The sequence below is a fragment of the Danio rerio genome, chromosome 19 (assembly GCF_052040795.2).
Source record: "Danio rerio strain M-AB ecotype USA chromosome 19, GRCz13ab, whole genome shotgun sequence".
In the NCBI taxonomy this organism is placed as follows: Eukaryota; Metazoa; Chordata; class Actinopteri; order Cypriniformes; family Danionidae; genus Danio; species Danio rerio.
The window spans coordinates 5082742-5106088 of record NC_141039.2 but is presented as its reverse complement, the minus strand read 5'-3'; the positions used below and the strand labels follow the sequence as shown (position 1 = coordinate 5106088).

The following is a 23347-nucleotide window of genomic DNA, read 5'->3' as shown; positions in this document are numbered from 1 at the left end:
TCAACCCAAGTTTCAGTTTAAATGATCTTCTCTGGTACCTTTAGGACCAGCAGGACCTCTTAGTCCTTCTACTCCATTTTGTCCAGGCATTCCAGGCTCTCCAGTAGGACCTTGTCGGCCAGGAGACCCATCTTTACCTGGTGGGCCAGGTGGACCAGGGCGGCCAGCAGTGCTCTTGATATGAGCCGGTTGCATTTGAGCCATCAGGTAAGCCAACTTAGCTATGAAAATCAATGGAAAGTTTAGAAAGTTAAACTAAAATATCTAAATATCTAAACCAAACAAATCTCACCATCCAACTGCTTAGAAAGTTCATCCTGAATGAGCCGCCTCATTTGTTCCAGTGATGGTGTCTCGCCCTTAAAATCATCAAAATAATCTTTAATATATCACCGACAACACCAATTCTATTAAAAATTCTAAAAATTCTAGACTTACTCTGAGACCTGGAAGACCGGGTATTCCTGGAGTACCAGGAGGCCCAGCGGGACCCACTTCCCCTGGGGGTCCCGACATGCCCATCATTCCTGTGTGACCCTTCCTGCCAGGAGACCCAGGATTACCCGGAATACCTGGATCTCCGACAGGTCCCTTGTCTCCTTTTATTCCATTATCGCCCTGCAGGAACAAGCAAAGTTATACAAGTTCTGGTGTGCTTCTAGAGGTATATGTTGATGGATGGATTTGTGATTGGAAGGACAACTGATGGGTAGGTGGATAGATAATTTAAAGCAGTGGTCACCAAACTTGTTCCTTGAGTATCCTGGAGATTTTAGCTCCAACCCTAATCAAACACACCTGAACATGCTAATCACGGTCTTACTAGGTATAGTTGAAACACCCAGGCAGGTGTGCTGAGGCAGATTGGAGTTAAATCCTGCAGAGACACCGGCCCTCCTGGACCGAGATTGGTGACCCCTAATTTAAAGGATGGATCATGTATCAATGGATGGTTGTATTTGTGAATGGATGACTGGATGAACAGTGTTGAAATTTGTTTTGTTCAATCATTTGTTTGTTAGTACGTTCGTTCAATTAACCAACAGCTCAAATCTCTGCTATTACCTTGGAAATGGCAATTAGGTATTAGCAATGGAAGCTTGGGATGATATGTTAGGAGTTAAAGGACAACACTTGATAAATGTGGTGGGTTATGTCATGAAGCTGCAACCAAAGAGTGTTCAAATTTGGTTTGTTTGTTAGTCGTTCGTTAGTTTGTTCAACCAACCAACCAATGGCTCAAATCTCTGCTATTACCTCAAAAATGGCATTTAGGTATTAGCAATGGAGGCTTGGGATGATATGTTAGCATTTAATTGACAACACTTGATAAATGTGGTGCTTCATGTCCTGAAGCTGCTACCAAACAGTGTTGAAATTTGGTTTGTTTGTTCATTTGTTCGTACGACAACCAACCAACTAATCAACCAACCAACTGCTCAGATCTAGACATGCTGATGAATTAATTTTTGAGTCTGTGGATGGATGGACGGATAGACTAACAGATGGATGAACTTGTAAGTGAATGATCTGAGTTGATATATGGAAGGCTGATTAGATAGATAAATCTGTGGGTGAATGTGCAAATGGATGGACAACTGGATGGATGAATGGATTCTTGGGTGGGTTGAAGGACTGATGGAGGGATGGATGTATTAGTGGGTGGGGGTATGAATGGTTAAATTATGGACTGATAGATGATTAGGTGGACCTATGCATGCAAACCTTTTCTCCCTTCTGTCCTCGGTCTCCAGCTTTTCCTAACATGCCCTGTGATAAACACAAGTTTAGTTCAAATAATATAAAAAGTGGTACTAAAATATTAATTTAAAAAGAACCATCCCTTACTTGTTTTCCCTCAGGGCCAATTGGTCCAGGCGGACCCTAGAAGAAAGACACATAGTCTAAATATATTTACAGTGCTCATGCTTAGGCAGGCAGACAGTGAAAACACTTCATTTTCACCTACTAGAGACTGCTGTTAGCTTCTACAGAATTACTTGTTTTTACAGCTATGCAATTTGCTAATGATACTGATATACAAGAACAAAAAAAAAAATCTATCAGAACCGATCCAACGTCTCAACTCACCGATGGCCCTTTTGGACCTGGGAAGCCTGGTAATCCTGGGCTCCCTGCTTCCCCTTTGTGTCCTGGTTGACCCTAAAACATAGTAAAGCAGCATGGTCATTTCCACTAATGAATTATATGACGCGAAAGACGATTTTTGTGAATGATTTCAACTCGATTTACAATATGGCCACCCGTTTTCACGTGATGAAATAAAACTCACAGGATTTCCCTGAGACCCAGGCTTGCCTGTTGGTCCTTGTTCTCCTGGCTGGCCCTAAAACACACAAAAAGTGACCCAAACAGTATAATAACCGGTGGTGTTTTATTTAGCGATTGAAAAGATGAAATGCTTCCTCACAGATTCTCCTCGGGGTCCTCTCATGCCCTCTGGCCCTGGTGGTCCGGAGTTCCCCTGAACAACACAAGCACACCAATTAAAACCAACAGCATTTTATCTATTTAGTAACATCTGCATACAGAGATGGACAGAAGCTTCACTCACGTCTTTCCCAGGTTGACCTTCACGTCCAGGAACACCCTGCTTCCCCTCTTCACCCTAATATGATACAACAACAATTATTAACAGAAGCCTTGCATTTTTTGAAGCACGTACTGTTTAGTAGGCCTGCACGTTATTGAAAAAAGTTTTATTACAATATTTAGTTTTTCTGCAAGATATTTTGCGATAAATACAATTTCACCAGATGACTTGAATACTTTTTTACTTCTAATCATTCATAATTTTAGGATAATTAGGATAATTCTGCATAGTTAAATTACTTGTATAGTATTTAGAGCAGGGGTCTCAAACTCGCGGCCCGCGGGCCATTTGCGGCCCTCAGTGCAATATTTTGTAGCCCGCGCCGACCGCTGTACACTGACAGAATCAGCGGAGCGGGGAGAGAGAGCGCTCCCCGCTCCGCTGATTCTATCCGTACACAGCGCGCTTGTCACTCAATGCGCGTTGTCGCGCGCGTTCTGATCAGCTGTGTTGTCGCGCGCGTACTCAAGAGCGGTGTTATCGCGCGCCTACTGAAGGGCGGGACCGAGGGTGTGTCGCGTCGCGGGGGCACTTTTGATCATTTTGGAAGGGCACTTTCTATGCAAGACTAAAAAGGGCATGTGCTCTGTACAGGTTGAGCCCTATGTGTGCACGTGCCTGCCCTGCATCTTATATATATTGATATTATAGGTAGATACAGACTGGTACAGACTGATGTGACTGGAGTGGGGTGGGGGTGTTTTATTTATACATATATACGCCTTTTTTTTAGGTGAGGGAATGGAAGTTTTGAATGAGTTCCCCCACTTTTTTCCCTAGGACTTCAATAAGTCAAAGTACAGGTCTAGACTTAATGATGATCATCTTCAAGCCATACTGAGGGTCTCAACTGCGTCCGCTCTAAAGCCAAATGTGGTTCAGATTTGTGAGAAGAAGCGCTGTCAAGTCTCTGGCAGCAAGAAGTAGGCAAAAGATGCCATGTTCAGAAGAACTGTTCATAATCCTCACTCAATGTTCTATTAATGTTCAGGACACTTCATGTTCAGAAGAAATAATTAAAACTGTTAATAATGACATTTGAGGACTTTTTTTTGTGAAATCCCAGCCTCACCCAAACTTTGCCTCCTGCGGCCCCCAGGTAAATTGAGTTCGAGACCCCTGATTTAGAGCTTAGATCAGGCATAAAAAATTAAACCCGAGCCTGTGCACCTTGCCTCCGAGCCCGACTCAGTCCGACACATTAGCTGTAACTATGAGCCCGATTTAAAACTGACAATATTTTAATACAGGAGTCGCTATAACAGACGTTCTCAACTACAGTTCTGAATTGCTTGAACTACAGGAATTAGTTTAGATTAGACTTAAATAAAAATGCAACAAGGACGAAGCATTTAAACTGCATTGTTTGTTTATTCAGAATGAATCGTACCAAATTGACATTGATGACTGACTATCATCCTTTTTTTCTGCCATGGTAAGCCTGCTTCTTGACATGTGTCAGTTCATCCTGGAAGTCCCGGTTTTTATGCCTCTTTCACACCGCAAGTGCGAGCAGAGCATGAGCAGTGCATGTTTTTTTTTTAAGTGTCCATGTTAACAAAAAAATATTAGAGCTTTCATACTGCATACTGGAGTGTGAGCAGAGCTGAAGCAGCAGTGCTGCGATCAATTAAAGTGACAGTTCATTGATAATGACCAAAAACACATTGAATGACAGTAAAAAGTAGCAATTTTATCCAATAAATGCATCGATAAGATCCTGCACTGTTTCTGCACTACATACGCGCTGCGCACATGCTGCTTTACCTCTGCTTGCGCGTGTGGTGTGAATGTGTGCAAGTGGGCTAGATGCTATTGCAGGAGCTAGAGCGTTGCTGCACATGACACTAGCTATGTTTCCAACCACCTATTTTATGCGCATTTTGCAAATGCTCATGAAAAAACCAGTTGATGGAAACGCCATGATGCGCATAAATTTTGAAAATGTGCATAAAAAACTTATGCGCCTAACTGGGTAGGTAAACTTTTTATTCGATAAGAAAAGATGCGCATAAACTGCGATGGAAACACTTTTACCGCACAAACTCCAGCATGTGCATTAAAAAAAGGTCATGTGATTTTGTTAAAAGAGATCATGTGATGCTTAAAATGTGTGTGAATGGATAAAACGTCAGGCTGAGCACATTATAAAACATCTAAAATGTTGTTTTGGTCATTATAAAACGCCTTACCATTTCAGTATTAATGTTATTATATTATTAATGACCTCCAGAATCAAGAGCGCCTGTGCTCCGCGTCTGACACCTTCAAACGCCTCTGCGCGCTCACTGCTTGTCAGGATTGTCTTCTGAGGCGCATTCATTTAGAAAAGATTGATGCAGCTTCTCCTACTGCAGCAAATGCAGTTTTTACTGTTGATATTTGGCGCCAGTTAATCAGGAAGTGACGATTTTGTTCGCTTTGACTCGTTGGATGGAAACGATGCTTCATAAGCAAAAACTTTTATGCGATAATCCAGTTTTGCGCAAAAAGTTTATTCGCATTTTTGGATGGAAAGATAGCTACTGTTGTGAATTGTGCAACTTTGTAGACTCACTCTTGTTGCTTATGCCTACGCCCACAGGGAATCTGCGCGCGCAGAATACCGCAGATTTTCCACAGATTTTCCGCAGAATTCCGCAGATTTTTAGCCCATTATTAATTCTGTTTATTTACTTGAGTAAATGTGTAAATATGTTTTTATTCAGTAATAAATTACTTTTTTATTTAATATATTAAGGTTTTAGTTATGATACTCCGCTACAAACTCCCAAAATAATGCCGCAGAAATCTGCAGATTTTTACCAAAATTCTCCGCAGAAAGAGCAAAAAACGTCCTCAGATTCCGTCTGGCCCTGCTTATGCCGACTTTGCTAAAATATTTGTATAATATTTCTAATTATATTATCTAATTATTAATTAGCTGTCCACCCAATTAGGCTAATTAAGCAATGACTAAACAAACAAACAAAAAAAAAACACACACACACACACACACAAACAAATGCTTGATCATGGCCCGGCCCGAAAATAGTGCCAGGAAATATCGGCTGGTTGGGTCGGGTCGGGTCAAGCCAGAGAATCTAAACTTGAATAATATTCAGACTGAATTAGACAGTCTTCATTGCATAAATAAATATAAATAATCCATGCAGTCTAAAGCTAAAATGTTATAAGCTCTCTAGAAAGGATTAATAATAATCACATATACTTTGCAATGACCAACTATTGTTCCTGATCAACTATAATAACGACTGGACATTGCAAATGCTACGATGTATCTGTTGTGGATATGTGTATATTACGATCTTGATGCTGAAACGATATATTGTGCAGCCCTACTGTTTAAATTCTGTGGTTTTTCAACTGAATGGGTATGAACATTATTAATCACTCACTAACCTTTGACCCTGGTGGTCCGGGCTCTCCTCTGTGACCTTTGAAGCCCTAGGAAAAAGATGTACTTGTTCAGTCTTTTGTTTAAATGCACAGGAATCATAACACCAGTGTATTTGTTAGTGAAGTAAAAGAGTTCTGATAGTCCAACTTTGCACAGAAAATCATACGTAATAAAGGTCTTGTTCACGACGGGTATTAAGATATGCGTTTTGACTATTGATAATCAGAAGGAGACACATTCTCATTCCCACCTAGTGTAAAATGTACAAATGGATCATAATGTCAGGTCTTACAGGATGCAGTGTTTTTATTCACTCACAGGCATTCCTCTGAGTCCGTCTCTTCCTGGCTGTCCTGGTTCTCCCTGTTTACCCTGTAAGCAGGAAAAAATAAGAAATTTTTTAATTTTTTTATGTTAATGTTGTTATTTCTGTGCATACTGTAAAGAAATAAGTATTGTTGGACAGAATATCAGACTCATACAGGCTCTCCTGATTCTCCTGGTCTTCCATCCTTTCCAGGTTTACCCATCATACCCTACATGAAACAAAAAGTAGTATCAAGGAACAACTAAAATTGGCATTAAATAGATTAAAACAGACAGGAAAGATAATATTACATGTTCTTTTTATTGTATTTCAAGCACATGTTTTAAATCTACTTATCAAATAATCTAGTTCATATGTATCACACAATACACAAGTGTTTTTAACACTAATACAAAATGTTTCCAAATCAGCAAGTTAAAATGATTTCTGAAGGAATATGTGGCACTGAAGACTGCAGTAATGGCTGATAAAAACATTGTTGCATTACAGAAACAAAATATATATTTTATTTTTATTATATTAGCATAAAATGGCAAAGCAGTGGCGCAGTAGGTAGTGCTGTCACCTCACAGCAAGAAGGTCGCTGGGTCGAGCCTCGACTCAGTTGGCGTTTCTGTGTGGAGTTTGCATGTTCTCCCTGCGTTTGCGTGGGTTTCATCCGGGTGCTCCGGTTTCCCCCATAGTGCAAAGACATGCGGTACAGGTAAATTGGGTAGACTAATGCCGAGTTCAGACTGCATGATTTTGAAAGTAGTCGTGTCACAGATGTTTTCACACTGCATGACTATCTGGGCTAGCGTTTCGTCGCTGCTTTGTTTACACTGCAAGATGGATCGGCGACAGGGACTTTCACATTGCATGACTTTACTATAGGAAGAATCGCCGACAACTTCGTCCAAACTACATCTCACAGCCAAAAACCAGTAGTATATCTTTTGTTATTAACTACATAATGAAAAAAGCCTTTAATGGGGTAGAACATGTACATGTTTGCTCACCTGGGTTTAAAGGGAATTAGCCATTTCTCCTCAACGTTGTTAATAAACTAATTTCTTTCTGTATGAAACGTCAAACAGACACGGGTGCTCCTGAGTCCTGTCAAACCTCCACTAGTTTTCCCTCCATTTCGTGGGTCCAAATAAACCAAAAAAGAGCGCTTTTAACTTCTTCCCCAGCCTCCCGCTGAACTGCAGCATGTATACACACACACACACACACACACACAAGCGAATGGCGCTCTCTCATTGGCTGTAGGCGATGGCTGATGTTATTTTCAGTCAAAACTCAATTCACACGGCATGATTTGAATCGCCGACAGCTCCAGATATTTAGCATGCCAAATATCTCACAGGCATCAGCGACTCATCGGCGATTCTCTCAGATCGCATCTTTGATCGTTCATACTGTGTGATTGTCACTCACGTGCACGAGCAGCAATTTGCCTGTGATTTCAGACATTTGTCGGCGATTTCTCAAAACCTGTCGGCGAGCCAAAATCGGGGGTAAAATTACACAGTCTGAACTAGGCATAAATTGTCCGTAGTGTATGAACGTGTGTGTGGATGTTTCCCAGAGATGGGTTGCGGCTGGAAGGGCATCCGCTGCGTAAAAACTTGCTGGATAAGTTGGCGGTTCATACCGCTGTGGCGACCCCGGATTAATAAAGGGACTAAGCCGACAAGAAAATGAATGAATGATTGAATGAATATTAGCATAAAGCTATTTACATTCCTGTGCTTAATATATTCATCAAGTAAGCATAACAGAGAGTTATTTTGAATAGTAGTCTATGCATTCTAAAAATGTGCACATATTTAAAAAAAGACATAACGTACCATTAGACCTGGCAGACCTGGAGGTCCCTGAATTCCAGTCATTCCTTCTTTACCCTAGTAAAGCACATAGGCATGGCGATCAGCTATTGTAAACCATCCAAAATAATACATATTCAAATTACAGAAGACTACATAGTAAACATGCCTTTTCTCCAGGAGGTCCAGGGGTTCCTACAGGTCCAGGGTTTCCATCATTACCCTTTAAATCAAGACAATAATGTCAGTAAAGTGTTTTTTTAATCCATCTAACTGAAAGTGTTTCCTTTATGAAGGTTTTTAAGTTTTAAAATGCTCACAGGTTGACCCATGGCTCCTGCGGCTCCTGGATAACCAGGAGGTCCTGGGGCACCCTGGATAAATACAAATCAACAGTATGTCAAAAAGGCTTACAAAACAAACTTAAATATGTTCTGAAAAAGGTAGGTTGTTGTGAGTACCTTTTCACCCTTATCTCCAGGTGTGCCTGCAGGGCCTCTGTCACCTTTGACTCCCTTTAACAGAACCCAAATTATTCAATATTAAACATGGACTTTTGTTTTATGTGTGTAAATACAGTCTAATTTAGATTCTAACCTTGGCTCCATCACTACCAGGCGGTCCTGCAGGTCCTGTTGGTCCGGGAGCACCCTGCAAGTGTCATCAATTTAACCAAAATTCAAATATTTTCTAATTTGCATATTTAACAGGTTGTAAGATGAATAAATGACACTTGTTTTCACTCCACTCACATTTTAAAATCAGGATTAAACAATGAAGAAGAAGATGCTCACCGCATATCCATCCTGTCCGTTCTTCCCTGGTGGTCCAGAATGACCTTTGTCACCCGGAGGTCCTGGAATACCTGGTTGTCCAGGCGGCCCAGCAGGACAATCTGAACACACACCCTGAGAAAGAGAAAAGGCAAAGCCAAGAATTACCAAGAATGGAAAAACAAGAAATAGCTAAATTAAACAGCACTATTTCTGGTTACAAATTTAAATGTCAAATATTAGATCAATAAAGGCAAACGGCATATGAACTTTAATGCTGTAATAATGATTTAATGGAGCTGTCCAATCAAATCAAGCAGAAAGTTAGCTGCAAGTTTTACAAGTACTTTCTTTACTTTCAAGCTTACAAAAGAACCTTCAGATTCAGATGTATTTTCCTTTAATGTGTTTCAATACACCTAAGTAGTCTATCTATTTATTACATTTTAAACTGTATTATATCCTAAATAGTTATGTTACATTAGTGGGATGGATGGAGAGATGGGTGGATGCATGGTAAGAAGAATAATTGGATGAATGAATGGATCAATGAATGGATGAATGGAGTTGGGGAATAGACACATATGGGGCCCTATCATACATCCGGTGCAAAGTGGCGCAAGGCGCGGCGCAATAGTCTTTTGGTAGTTTCAGCTTGGCGCAAGAGTCGTTTTGAGGCGTTGCGCTACGCTGTTTAAATAGCAAATGCATTTGCGCTCATTTGTGCGCCCATAGGCGTTCTGCTCTAAAAAGGAAGGCGGACCGCTGGCGCGTTGCTATTTTGAGAAACTACAATAGATTTTTTATTAGACCAAAACAAACCCGGTCTAAACTCCGGCGCAGAGTTGCGCCTCGCTTACAAACTGCTTAATACGCACAAGAGAGCAATAGGCAAATATCTTTACATATGAAAAAATTTTAATATTAAGGATATATTTAGGATATAATAAGAATAGATATAGAATATAAATATAAAGGATTAAAATATTACAAAACATATTATTTTCTAGCCTACATAAATATGAAAAATCACTGCTTTTATGTCTTCTTCATCTCGGGAGGCTTTTTCAGTTCATTCATAACAATTTGCTTTTGTATAATGTTATTATTATTAGCAGAATTATTTATTATATCCATATTTATATTTGTTTTATTAAAAACAAGCTTAGATTTGCCCACCTGTCAGGTTTTAGACCATATGGGGCATGGCAGGTGTATTTGGAAATAGCTCAGTATTTTGACCACACTTGGTCATTCTTGTTCAATTATTCGTTTGCTGGAAATTAGAACTGAATTTAGAAATAGTTTTGAAACGAATATTTGCGCTTAACAAACGAAATTAATTATTTATAGGCTAATTGATGTCTGTGCGTAAAGGTTTCCCTATCCAAGAGCGAATGTGAAAGTAGATCCATTATCTCTCATTCTCACGCAGTAGATGCTCTGTTTAACAGTTTTCTGTTAAAAAACTGTCAACTGTTAACTGTTTGCTTGTGAAATGCTCATTTTTTCCACTTAGACTTACTTTGCATCCTGTAAATAGCGAATGCGCTCTTGGCGCGACGCAGCTGGCTCTTAAAGGGAATGGGAGATGAGACTCTAATTGGTTTATTCTCAAAACACACCTATAACTCATTAAGAAAATAAACTCAACCCTTTTAGACCATGCGCCATGGCGCAAAGCAGATTTTCCCATCCTTAAATTAGCAAAAATGCGTTCCGACACGCCCTGAAAGCGTTTGCGCCCTGCGCATGGACCGTCAAAATAGAGCCCATGGATCGATGTTGAATGTTTACGTCACACTGAGTTAAAGAGCTGGCTTGTGTTCAATGATAGGAAGAATGGACAGATGAATTGATGAATGAATGATGAATAAATTAATGATATTTGCAGGGCTTGATGGACGCGTGCTGATACCTTCAGGTTTAGATCAGAAAGGTCTGCAGCTTTTCCCTGGAAAACAAAATTCAGTTAAAAACCTTATATGAGATTCATAATCCAAGCATACGCTGCATGATCCATCATCAGCAGGTGAATATTAATCAGTCCCTACAGGATTTGGAAGAAATATCTGCAGCCTAAAATGCCCTTTACTCAAACTTATGGAATCATCTGCTATCAAAACCCACAAAAAATATTGTACTTCTTTAAATCTCAAGAACTACCTGCAACATTCTGGAGGGACTGATTAATAGTGTCAACCTAATTGATGAATTAGTTTTTTTTTTATTGACACAGGTATCACTCACTGGTTCTCCAGGGGAGCCCTTCTCTCCTGGTCTTCCAGGTATACCCTAAAAGTAGACACAAACTCACACACATGAATCCTGATGGCTGCTGAACCTCACATTTAAACCTTGTTAGACACTAAATGACACCGTATTCCCAAGACTACTCAACTGTGATCCACAGCAGTGCAGTGAAACTCAACACATTGTCATCGTACAGGTGCAGAATATGATGAATCTGCATCTGCAGAAACCTTTTTGAGCCCATCATTTAATCTATTTATTTTTTTGATCACTTTTGTAAATGTGTGTAAATATTCTGTACACATTTACTCATTTATTAAATACATTTAGTCATATTATTGGATAATTAGGATCTTTTGATGATTAACGTACAATACAGTTTGTAAGATTGTATTTTCTTTTAGTAGATATGATATACGAGGGACTTATTGTAGCTTTGTTTACCAAACAAGTGGAATAATTAGATCTGCATTCTAAACATTAAATAGCAGTTATTATTATTATTTAATACATTTATTTCTATTTCTGGGAAATTTCTGCTAAAAATTACTAAAAATAAAGAAGGTCTGCAGTAGATTTTGCCTGCGTGATAGTGTGCTGGGTGGTGATGTTTATTTTTTCCCCTTTATGTTGCATAATACAAGACCATGTTAATTTTAAGGTGCTGCGTGCACGTTTTTGACTTTTCTAAAGCATAAAAACACCATAATATGTGTGCAGATATTTAGGAAACATTCTTGTTTATCTGAAAAACAATGCTGAAGTCAGATATTCTGCTTTGAAAATGTGTTTTGAATGCCGGAACACTGTCTGTTTCCCAATATGCGTTCTTCAGCGGTCTTGCGTCTTCGTGTTCTCGTGTAACATCATCATCAGCTGCCTAAGTTCAGTTCCAATACTCAAGACCGCAAGTACAGAGGACGCGTGAAACTTCCCGGATGTGTTCTTGATATCGAGGACGCATTGAAGCAGACTTGAGCACCGAACTCGCTCTGGAAGTCCCAGAAGTCATTGCGACTGGAGGTGGGAAGCGCAGCATTTTATTTAGATGTATTATTAAAGTTTAGAGATATAACATATTAACCTCAGGAGTTTCCCTAAATGAAACTAAACATTACCATGGACATCTTAATAAAGGAATAAACACATTAAGGGTGTTTGTTTGCTGAAATTCGTTTTAAAATCTGTTTTATTTATATTGTGCAGAGTATATTTATAATGTTTTTATGCAGAGCATATATTTTGAAAAGTTGAAAAACCATAAATCGTTGTATAAATGCTGTAACGTTTCAATAATTTACTATTTAAAATGCGAGAAGGTCACGTGACCATCAGGAAGAACGCAGCATCTCATTTCTCACAGGACGCGTTCTCTGTCCTCGCGGTCTCCTGAGTTCGTTCTTCCGAGGACACCTGGCAAGACCGGTCTCCAGAAGAACGCAAGTCCGTTCTCTGCATTCTTGGAATTGAGAAACAGCCACTGTCTTTGTTTCGGTTCTTTTAACCCACTCAATGCCAGTTTAGCCAATTATAGTTCAACATCCCGGGATGCCTTGGTAGAAAACCACGTATTTCATTCATTCAGTCATTCAGAAAGGCTCTCAAAGCATGCATCGAAAATCGAAGTGGACAGTAGCAGACTGCCAAATCTGACGCAGATTCAGAGTTCCACATGAGGTTATTAATTAGCAAATAAATAATAAGAGTGTAAACATTAAGTGAGCAGGTTAGATTGTAACCGCTTGTCCTAACAACATGCTACATGACGAGATTTTCGGTGATAAGCAGTTTGGCTGCTTGCACCAGACAAAAACACGACAGAAATGCAAATACAGCCATTCAGAAGCACAGAATATACACTAACTTACGAAATGGTAAGGTTTAAGATCTTATTAATGCATATTAAACTTCTTTAACATTATTAAGCGTACATGCCGAATCATGGTTTGCATTAGTTCTCAGTTCTAAAGTTCAATTTCAAATGTTTTATTTTCAAGATCTGAGGTGAACTATCTGCTGCTGCTTTCAGTAGTATGGCAATAAATCTCATGTAAAATGGCATTCAAACTCACAGTATTAGCACTTAACACTGAATAAAGCACATGAGGTACACCTGAGGTGATCATTGTCAGTTCAGCTGCAAGAAATAGAAGCCGTTTCCAATATATCAATTCAAGGGGTTGATTAGGACAAAAACTCCATTGAATATGCTAGTGCTTTAATTTAGAACACGACTTAAATCAGCTCTTAGGCTCGATCGTCAGACTCGCTCCGTCAATCTGGCAACCTGCTCTTGAGTTTGTTTTGATCCAGGAATGTAATACTTAGTTTAACCACTGGGTGTCAAACTTACACACCGCACCTTTAAATTAAAACATATACTTAGAATTGAATATCTGTTAGAGAAATGTAAAGGTCATGTTGTTGCTTGCTGTTCCTTCATACTTCTGATTGAAAACATTCTATTAAATCAATTTGTCAAGTTTTCCACTGACCACAGTTTCAGTTTAGTTTAGTTTCTACAATGCCTTTGAACTGCCACAAATAATTAATCAAATCAAAATGAATCCTACATTATGTCCAGCAGGTCCCTGTACTCCAGCCACTCCTGGGGGTCCTCTCAAACCCTAAATATCAAACATGACATGTCACTTTAGGGCTTTTCTTTGAACATGTCTCATTTTAAACTAAGATACACATGCACAGATCCTTTACCGCTGCACCCGGTGGTCCCGCAGGTCCTGGAGGCCCCTAAAGTGAGATGTAGAATATCAATCAACTATAAGCATAGTGAAATGTGTCTCACTTCAGATCCACACAGTAAGAGATATTGAATAGGGTCAGAAAAGTTGGAAAAGCTTCCCCATAGTACGTATATGCAGCATACTTTTAACAACAAGTTTTTATGCATGTGTTAGTAAATATGCATGTTTGCATGTGCATATGTCATCTGTTAGAATCATTGGTTTCAATCCCTTTTTCATATTAACAACAGTCAGTTTTTAGTCATGTTTTTTTTTCCATGTGACCTTTTAGGTAAGTCATTTGTTTCACTAACTGATAATGAGAAAATGACTGTTTTGATTAAATAGTGAGTGTGTGTTTACCTGAGATCCAGGGCTTCCCTCTCCTGGTGGTCCTCTGTTTCCTGGCATCCCTTGCATCCCCTGATTACCGGGCAAACCCTAATACACAAAATATAAAGGGATAAACATGAAGACATAACTATAACTCCACCTTACTATATAACAGGGCTTCTGCAGGTCTGTCTGACTTTTTATCCATCTGGACACCAACACTCCGCTTTTATGATTAAGATAATACTGATTAAGAGTCTACCATGTAAGCAGCGCTTTTTTTAATACCTTAAAGCAGGGGTGTCCAAACTACGGCCCGTGGGCCATCTGCGGCCCGCAATCAGTTTTGTGGCGGCCCGCGAGGCTTTTTATAAATATCAATAGAATCTGGCCCGCTAAACAAAAATGAACGTAATTCAATAAATAACCACCGGGTGTCGCTATTACATGCATTCAATTAAGCAGCAGTTCTTGTTATGATCTATCTATCTATCTATCTATCTATCTATCTATCTATCTATCTATCTATCTATCTATCTATCTATCTATCTATCTATCTATCTATCTATCTATCTATCTATCTATCTATCTATACACAGTTGAAGTCTGAATTATTAGCCCCTCTTTGATTTATTTCTTCTTTTTTAAATATTTCCCAAATTATGTTTAGCAAGGACATTTTCACAGTATGTCTGATAATATTTTTTCTTCTGGAGAAAGACTTATTTATTTTATTTTGGCTAGAATAAAAGCAGTTTTTATTTTTTATGAACCATTTTAAGGTCAAAATTATTAGCCCCTTAAGTCTTCAGAACAAACCATTGTTATAAAATAACTTGCCTAATTACCTTAACTTGACTAGTTAACTTAATTAACCTAGTTAAGCCTTTAAATGTCACTTTAAGCTGTATAGAAGTGTCTTAAAAAATATCTAGTCAAATATTATATACTGTCATCATGACAAAGATAAAATAAATCAGTTATTAGAAATGAGTTATTAAACCTATTATGTTTAGAAATGTGTGGAAAAAAATCTTCTCTCCGTTACATAAATACATACATACATATATATGCGTGTCTGTGTGATGTATGTAAAATTTGGCCCGCGACAACGTTTTTTTTTTTTGCATCTGGCCCTCGGCCCAGAAAGTTTGGACACCCCTGCCTTAAAGGATCACGCAAGTCCCGAAATGCGGAGGTTTTTCTTTCCATTCGTCATGCGGTATCAAATTCCATTAAAACATCCTGAATGAAAATCTGCAGAATGAAAGTGAACTGCTAAACTGCAGTTAAAGTTTAAAAATTAAAAATTTAAACACCTGAAACTGCATGAAACTCTGAAGGAAACGCAGGATGATGCGACATTAATTGTTTTATACTGAAACTTTCCTTCTAAAAGCGCGTCTTTGGTTTTATTCAAATTTCTTTGCATGTTAAACACACGCAGGGCCAGAGCAAGGTGAACCTGGCGCTCTAGGCAAACGACAATCACGACGCCCTCAACCCAAAAGTGAAAAAGAAAGTGACCAGTTTGCTGATGTGCGAGATTCATGAGGGAGAGAGTCGGTGTAGCTGATGAAAGTGAAGACTGGGGGGTACGCTCTCTATTCTGCTGCCCAAGGCGCCTAAACACACGTCGGCCACAACAGGAAATAAAAAAAACCTGCAACTGCGTTATTTGCGTTATTTTTTTTTAACGCGTTAAATATTTTACAATAATCACATGCGTTAACGCATTAATTTTGACAGCCCTAAATATATATATATATATATATATATATATATATATATATATATATATATATATATATATATATATATATATATATAATAAATCACCACATAAATGAAATGCCCCTAGGGAGCTCACAAGTGCTTATGATGAAAAATAAGCAGTAAGACCTTGCTGACAGAAGACAAAATGAAGCGTCTTTCTTTGAACAAGAAAACATTTGTAGAAGTGGTCTCATTACCCTCAGTCCGGGAGGTCCGGCTATACCTGGAGGTCCTGCGTCGCCCTGTAATTCAACAAAAACAGATAACTATTGTTATGCCAGTTTCACTCTCTACTTTTATCATCAGTATGCGATCTGGCGCAAAATGGCTGCCGTCATGTCATCCAGGTGAATGCTGCACACTGGTGGTGGATGAGGAGATCCCCCCCCCCATTGTGTAAAGCGCTTCGAGTGCCCATATAAGTGCTGTATAAATGTAAGGAATTATAATAATCCTTCAACTTTCCCTATCACAATTTTTTTTTTTTATTAATAAATATTTTAAACATAAACATAAAACAGCTTTTTGAGGCAAATGAAATGAAACTTAAGCCATGATTTACTGAAAAATCCAATTTAAGTAAATCATGATGATGGTGTTTGGTTTAAGATCAATAATGTAAAATAATATCAATAAAAAAACTTGAAAATTGTAAAGAGGCATTAGAATGCAAGTATCTTTGTTAGACTCTGGATGTGGGTCTAGCTGGAAAAAGAAAGCAGCAGTAGCTATAAAACAAGCCCCGTTCCCCCTGTAACACCTGCAGTCGTGGTCCTGTTGACTCATTAGTTTAATGTGTGGTAGTTTTATGCTCCACGTTTCACTGCGTTTAACCACAATCAGCGAATATAAATGGAAAACGTTAGCGTAAACAACTTTCAGATTCTCCAGTGCATGAGGAGGTAAACACAATGTGATGCTTATTAAACGCTCATGGGTGGGAAACTGTAAAACAAGAATGAAACAAAATGCCTGATCACTGCTTTTAAACCTAATTGTTTTGTTAGTAGTTCTGAAAATCGGCACGGAACATTTACAACAGTAACACTATTAAAAAGTATAATCGCTGTTATCAAACTGATGAATTCTCTAGAGAAATGCATTACCTTTTCTCCCTCTTTGCCTTTTCCTGGCAAACCAATTTCTCCTCTTAAACCAGGCTCACCGGTTGGACCAGGGGGTCCAGGAGGGCCATCTTTTCCTCCATCTCCCTGTTAATAAGATCAGTTATTAATAGGGTGAATTATTAATATTATTACTGTTAATTATCTGAGTTACAAAAATTAAACAATATATAAATAATTTAAAAGAAATTTAAAATATCAATCCGACTAATTTAATATCTAAACATCAACACAGCTAGACATGCTATTTGTTTTTACAGTATATAAAATAAGTATTATTATTATTATTATTATTATTATTAATCATACCTTGTCTCCTTTCTGACCAGCAATACCAGGTGGGCCAATGCTGCCTGGAATACCCTGAAAAACACACACACACAATTTAGCACACAAACAATATTTAGCAATAAAATTTAAATTATGGACATGAGCCAAACCCTAGACCAAAACCAAAGGGTTTAGTCATAATTATTATAGTTATAATAGTTAATTAGAAACATTTTTAACACTCAAAATAAAAATGAAATGAAAAAAAAAATTAATTTATTCCTTAAAAACTCTTAATTTATTGTAGTAAAATTATCAGTTTTTATTAGTTAATTCTTTAAAAATACAAAGACCCCAAAAATGACAAAAACTAAATAAAAGACCCCTTGTTTTATCCAGAAATAATTGTATTTCTTGAAAGGAAAATCAAGATCATTGTAATCAAATCCAAGAGATTTCTGGAGTGACCGTGATTCTGTCCACTGAGTGGCAAAAAGACTGAGTGGCACCATTTGTGTATAGTGTGAAACAACTAAGATTTGTGGAAATGTGGAAAACATTTTGTAAGATCAACTGTATCCACAGATTTAACAAGATTTAGTCTATTTTCGATACTTCTCAAAGGTTTCACCATCATATATTTTGTGTATATTCAGTTGTCAATCGACAAAATCCATTATAATTCAGTATATGTGCGACAAATAGTCTTAAGTTACATTAAGCAAGACAATTTTTCTGTGAAAGTAATGCTACACAAACTATAGCTACAGTAAATAGATCTGATAGATTAGTGGTTAAAATCTTGATTTGCTTATATGTATTGTTTATACAGTTACTTTTTTTAACTTAGGAAAAGACGCCTCTCATATGGAGAATGAAGTCACATGCATTGCTCAGGTGTGAGTTTTTCACAGACTTCAATAGTGTAAAAATCTTGATGGTTCTGTGGGTTTCATCAATCAAATCTGATCTTCATTTTGTAACTCTACTGGATTCACATCAGGTGATTGGCTTGGCCATTCCACAGCTTGATTTTCTTTCTCTGAAAGCATTTGAGAGTTTCCTTGGCTGTGTTTTGGATCATTGTCTTGCTGAAATGTCCACCCGGCTTTCATCTTTATAATCCTACTAATGTAGATGTTGGACTGAAGCAGCTGATATTAATTTACAATGACAAAGGGCAGAGGGTTGCTGAAGAACTACTGAGAGATTTCAGCTCAGAGATTTCACTGCTGTCTGAACTGTCCATGCCTTTTTACACCTCCCTATCTTCATGTGTTCAATACTTTTTGCCTTTGTCATTTCAGTTTATTACACATAACTTCATTTATAAACTAATTAGTTTTGGTTTCTTTTTTTATATATGCATTTCTTTGGTTGGTACCAACATCCGGTGAAAATTTCGGCACCTTTAGAAATATATTTTCTCCGAAAAATGGTGATGTTTTCAATACCTTTTCCCCCACTGTATATTTCTTGACACAGAGTTTGTATTTTGGATGTCAAAAAAGGCAAGGATTTATTGAGGAACTTACCACATTCCCTGGCAGTCCTCGGGACCCCTGAGGGCCCATCAATCCAGGCGGACCCTAAAACATTAAAAGTTGTGACAGTGAAAAGTTATGATGACAACAACAACAACAACAACAACAACAAAAAACATCATGTGAGAGAGCAAGACAAACTCACTGGGTCTCCGTGTCTGCCTGGCTCTCCTTTATCACCAGCATCACCCTTAGGGCCCTGAGCACATAAACAACACCTCAGACACACAAGAAACATCTCAATTGCTCTAAAAATATGGAATATGAAAAATAAGGACTAACTGTTACCATCATAGTCAGCTTGTGTGAATGATCAAAGATTGTATACTCAAATTCTATTTCAAATTCACTTTGTATGCATTTTTAAAGGATGAGGACATGAACTGAAACTGCAACACTAACACAGCTGACCTTTAATGCGTATATGTTTAACCGCATAACACTTATCAATACGCCCTGATTTTCACGATTCATTGCAAACATTTCAGTGCACTGTATTTTTGAGCTCGAGACAAGATTTAAAATGGCTAACCACCTGATCAGTGCACTGGCTACTGAACAAGAGTGCTGTTTGAGATAGCATAGCATACATAGCTAACATAAATCACAATACATTACACAATACAATTCTTAACAATACATACAATGCACTGCTACTCATGTGATATTGCTTATATAACCTTATGCAAATCTATTGCATGAAAACAAAATAGGGTCTCTTTAAAAGCGTGTTTGTGGTTTACCACAGGTCCTGGTTGTCCTCTGAAACCTTGCTCTCCAGGTAGTCCTCTTTGACCCTGGAAATATCAAAGATATTGTGATATTATTATATTAATGTTAACAGTTACTAAAGTCAGAACTCATGTCTATAAAGTGTACAGTGTGTGATATTTTTGTTCTGTTCTAGTATACTTTACTGTCGTGTTGACTTTGTAATTTCCTTTCTCAAAGTTTACTCCAGAAATCTGAAACTTGGCTCTCTTTGAATATGAAGTCAAGCAGTTTCTCTGACAGGAATGATTGCGTTTGGCTGAACTAGTGAGAAATGCAGTAGTTCAACATGAGATTTCTCATTTCACACTAATAAATTCAGGTGAGAGTAGATACATCATTGTAACAAGCTTGTCTGTGCTTGTGTAAATGATGCATCGCATGGTGGCTGGACTATTTTATTAGAGACTCTTGAATTCAGCCTTAGAAATAAAATAGAATAATGCATTCAGCTACATAAATCTAACTTTTTTTTAATGTGTATAATATAATATAATATAAAATAATATAATATAATATAATATAATATAATATAATATAATATAATATAATATAATATAATATAATATAATATAATATAATATAATAATTTTAATATGTAATATAACAATAATTTAATAAATAACATTTATACTGATTAAAAACTATTTTATTATTATTTAATATTATTATTATGAGTATATTATGAATATAATACAATTTGTAATATAATTTGAAATTGTAATATAACAACAATATAATAAACAAAATATATACTTATTAAAAATGTGTTTTTTATTATTATAAATATAATATAGTAACCCAAAGATGAGCAAGTCTTGATGCATATCTTGTGCACTGTTCATCAACTCCCATTAGCTCAGTACAAACGTCACTTAACTTTCACGCCAGAGACCCGGATTCTATCCCAGACCCTGTCGTATGTGTATTGTATAGAATGTATCATGGAGTGTGTATGTATAGAATGTATCATGTGTCCATATGTATAAAGGGGATTTATGTCTGTATATGTAGAGTGTTCATATGTGTGTATGAATATGTATAGAGTGTATCATGTGTGCTTATGTATAGAGTGCATCATGTGTCCGTATGTATGGACTGTGCATATGTATGGAGTATATCATGTGTGCAAGTGTTTATAAATATGTATAAAATGCATCATGTTTGTATATGTATAGAGTGTATCATCAACTGAGTGTGTATATGTATAGAGTGTATCATGAGTGCATATGTATGGAGTTTATCATGTGTGCAATGTGTTCACCAGTGGCTCAGTGGTAATGTCACTCAACTTTCACGCCAGAGTCCCAGGTTCTGTCCCAGAACCTGACATATGTGTATTGTATAGAATGTATCATGTGTGTATATGTATAGAATGTATCATCAACTGTTTGCATAGAGTGTGCCTATGTATAGAGTGTATCATGTGTCCATGTATGGAGTGTGTATATGTATGAAGTCTATCATGTGTGCATATTTATAATGTCTCATTTGTGCATATGTATGGAGGTTATCATGTGTGTGGAGTGTATTGTGTGCGTATCATACATTATGCAGATTAATATTTATAAAGTTATGTGCTTTTATTAAGAGATTAAATATTCAAAAGAAATGAGAACAGTTTAACAATAAATATATCCATAACATATTGTTTGGTCATTTCTCTATATTAGTGCACTGATATTTTTTAATTTTTTAATAGCTTTGTGCAAAAAATCATAGTTCAGATAAAAAATGTTTATGATCAAACTAAATGATTTGCAAAATGATGCAAATTACTACAATTTTAAAGGTAGCCAACAGCATAATATAATGTAATATAATATAATATATTATCATATAATATAATATAACATAACATAACATAACATAATATAATATAATATAATATAATATAATATATTAAATAATATAATATAATATAATAAAATAAAATAAAATATAATATAATATAATATAATAAATAATATAATATAATATAATATAATATAATATAATAAATAATAATATAATAAAATATCATATAATATGATATAATATAATATAATATAATATAATATAATATAATATAATATAATATAATATAATAAAATATAATATAATATAATATAATATAATATAATATAATATAATATAATATAATATAATATAATATAAAGTGACCCATAATTATAACTTTAAAAAAACATAAAATACATATAATATGCTCAAACTACAGAAATATTATTTTCAATATTAGAATAGTGCTTTTAAAGGTAGCCAACAGAGGCACATAATAAAAGCTGATAGGCTACAACATGGCTGACCTTCAGGTTTATTAATATTCCCTTACGCAACACTGAATCCCTTAACATCTCCTGTCAGACAGTGTGTAAAACACTCCAGGTGGCTGTTCTGCAAATCAAAAGCATGCATATTGCTCCCTTGAAAGTGAATTTGCCTAGTGATTCTTCAGACTGACAGCAGACTTCATTATGGATGCAGTAGTGACAGCAACATGCTGCTGGAAATGAACATTTTCAGATGCATCCAAACTTGACTCACTACTGCCCTCTTATGGTGAGTCGAACAATCAGCAAGAGTTGCTTCAATAGAGTAAAATGAATTTGGAAGTGCTGGAAAAGAATAAAAGCTCACCATGTCACCTGGCTTTCCTTGATCTCCTTTCTCTCCCTTCTCTCCTGGTTTACCCTAAAAATCAAGCAACAGCAGTCAAGTGTAAAACATGCAAAATATGATAAAGAATTTCAACCTGAAGTCACAAATTAAACTTTGGGCTATATTTTAGCAATCTAAGTGCATAGTCTAAAGCGCATGGCGCAAAAGCATTAAGGGCATTTTTAATCCACTTTTGCTATTTTAAGGATATAAAAATATGGTCTGCTCTGCGGGGCATGATCTAACATGCTTATTCTCTTAGGTCCCATTTACACTGTCAGGTCTTGATGGCCAATTCCGATTTGTTGCCTATAATTGATTATGTTGCTTGTCCGTTTACACGTTCTTTTAATTGTGTCCCATATCCAATTTATGTGTTTACACTTGCAATACAATTTACGTCGTTGCGCATGCGTAAATGCAGTTTCTAGCATCTGCTCCACACTAGCCACGGTGGAAAAAAATTGTCTTGCTTTTCGCTCTGCGAATATGTGAAGTTCGCCCAACTTTAAAAAAATCTTGAGGTGGAGGAGAAGGAGGAGGGAAAGGGCCATTTAAATATGGTGTCCTCCACTATTCAGAGGAATTTGTGGGTACGAGAGAGATCTCAGGTCTGGTGGGAGCAACTTGTGGCGACTGACCTCTTACATTCTGTTGTTGCTGTTTACCTACCGGGAGTTTTCCGGGACCAAAACGGGAGATGGGTCGGTAATATGGGAGACTCCCGGGAAAAACTGGAGTGTTGGCAGGTATGATATATGAAGGAGGCCTGAAAACGAGCTCTGAATATCCAAATGCATGCGTTTCTTTTTTTTTTTTTTCATGTTTACACGATCATAGAACAGATCAGATCTGTGTCCCATTATCCCATTTGAGCAAAAATCGGAATTTGGTCACATTTAACTGGCAGTGTAAACAGGGCTTTAATGAGTTATGGTTGTGTTTTGA

At 37.0% G+C, this 23347-nt stretch overlaps 1 protein-coding gene across 7 annotated transcripts in view; it reads right to left on the bottom strand.

Annotated features, from left to right (window-relative positions):
• Window positions 1–23347, bottom strand: part of col22a1 (collagen, type XXII, alpha 1) — a 129798-nt gene that overhangs the window by 5336 nt on the left and 101115 nt on the right. For all 7 annotated transcript variants that reach the window (XR_015515655.1, XR_015515654.1, XR_015515656.1 and 4 more), the window contains 30 exon segments: window positions 22379–22432; window positions 19714–19767; window positions 19116–19169; window positions 18962–19015; window positions 17466–17519; window positions 17139–17243; window positions 16230–16274; window positions 14287–14364; window positions 13895–13930; window positions 13753–13806; window positions 11177–11221; window positions 10845–10880; window positions 8948–9061; window positions 8751–8804; window positions 8615–8668; window positions 8474–8527; window positions 8323–8376; window positions 8178–8231; window positions 6497–6550; window positions 6333–6386; window positions 6017–6061; window positions 2576–2629; window positions 2432–2485; window positions 2294–2347; window positions 2092–2163; window positions 1849–1884; window positions 1726–1770; window positions 439–618; window positions 293–359; window positions 39–221 (listed from right to left, as the gene is read on the bottom strand). Coding sequence is in view for 3 of the 7 variants with exons in the window: in XM_087293833.1 (XP_087149959.1) it covers window positions 39–221; window positions 293–359; window positions 439–618; window positions 1726–1770; window positions 1849–1884; window positions 2092–2163; window positions 2294–2347; window positions 2432–2485; window positions 2576–2629; window positions 6017–6061; window positions 6333–6386; window positions 6497–6550; window positions 8178–8231; window positions 8323–8376; window positions 8474–8527; window positions 8615–8668; window positions 8751–8804; window positions 8948–9061; window positions 10845–10880; window positions 11177–11221; window positions 13753–13806; window positions 13895–13930; window positions 14287–14364; window positions 16230–16274; window positions 17139–17243; window positions 17466–17519; window positions 18962–19015; window positions 19116–19169; window positions 19714–19767; window positions 22379–22432 (1951 nt within the window). In the remaining 4 variants the exon portion in view is untranslated.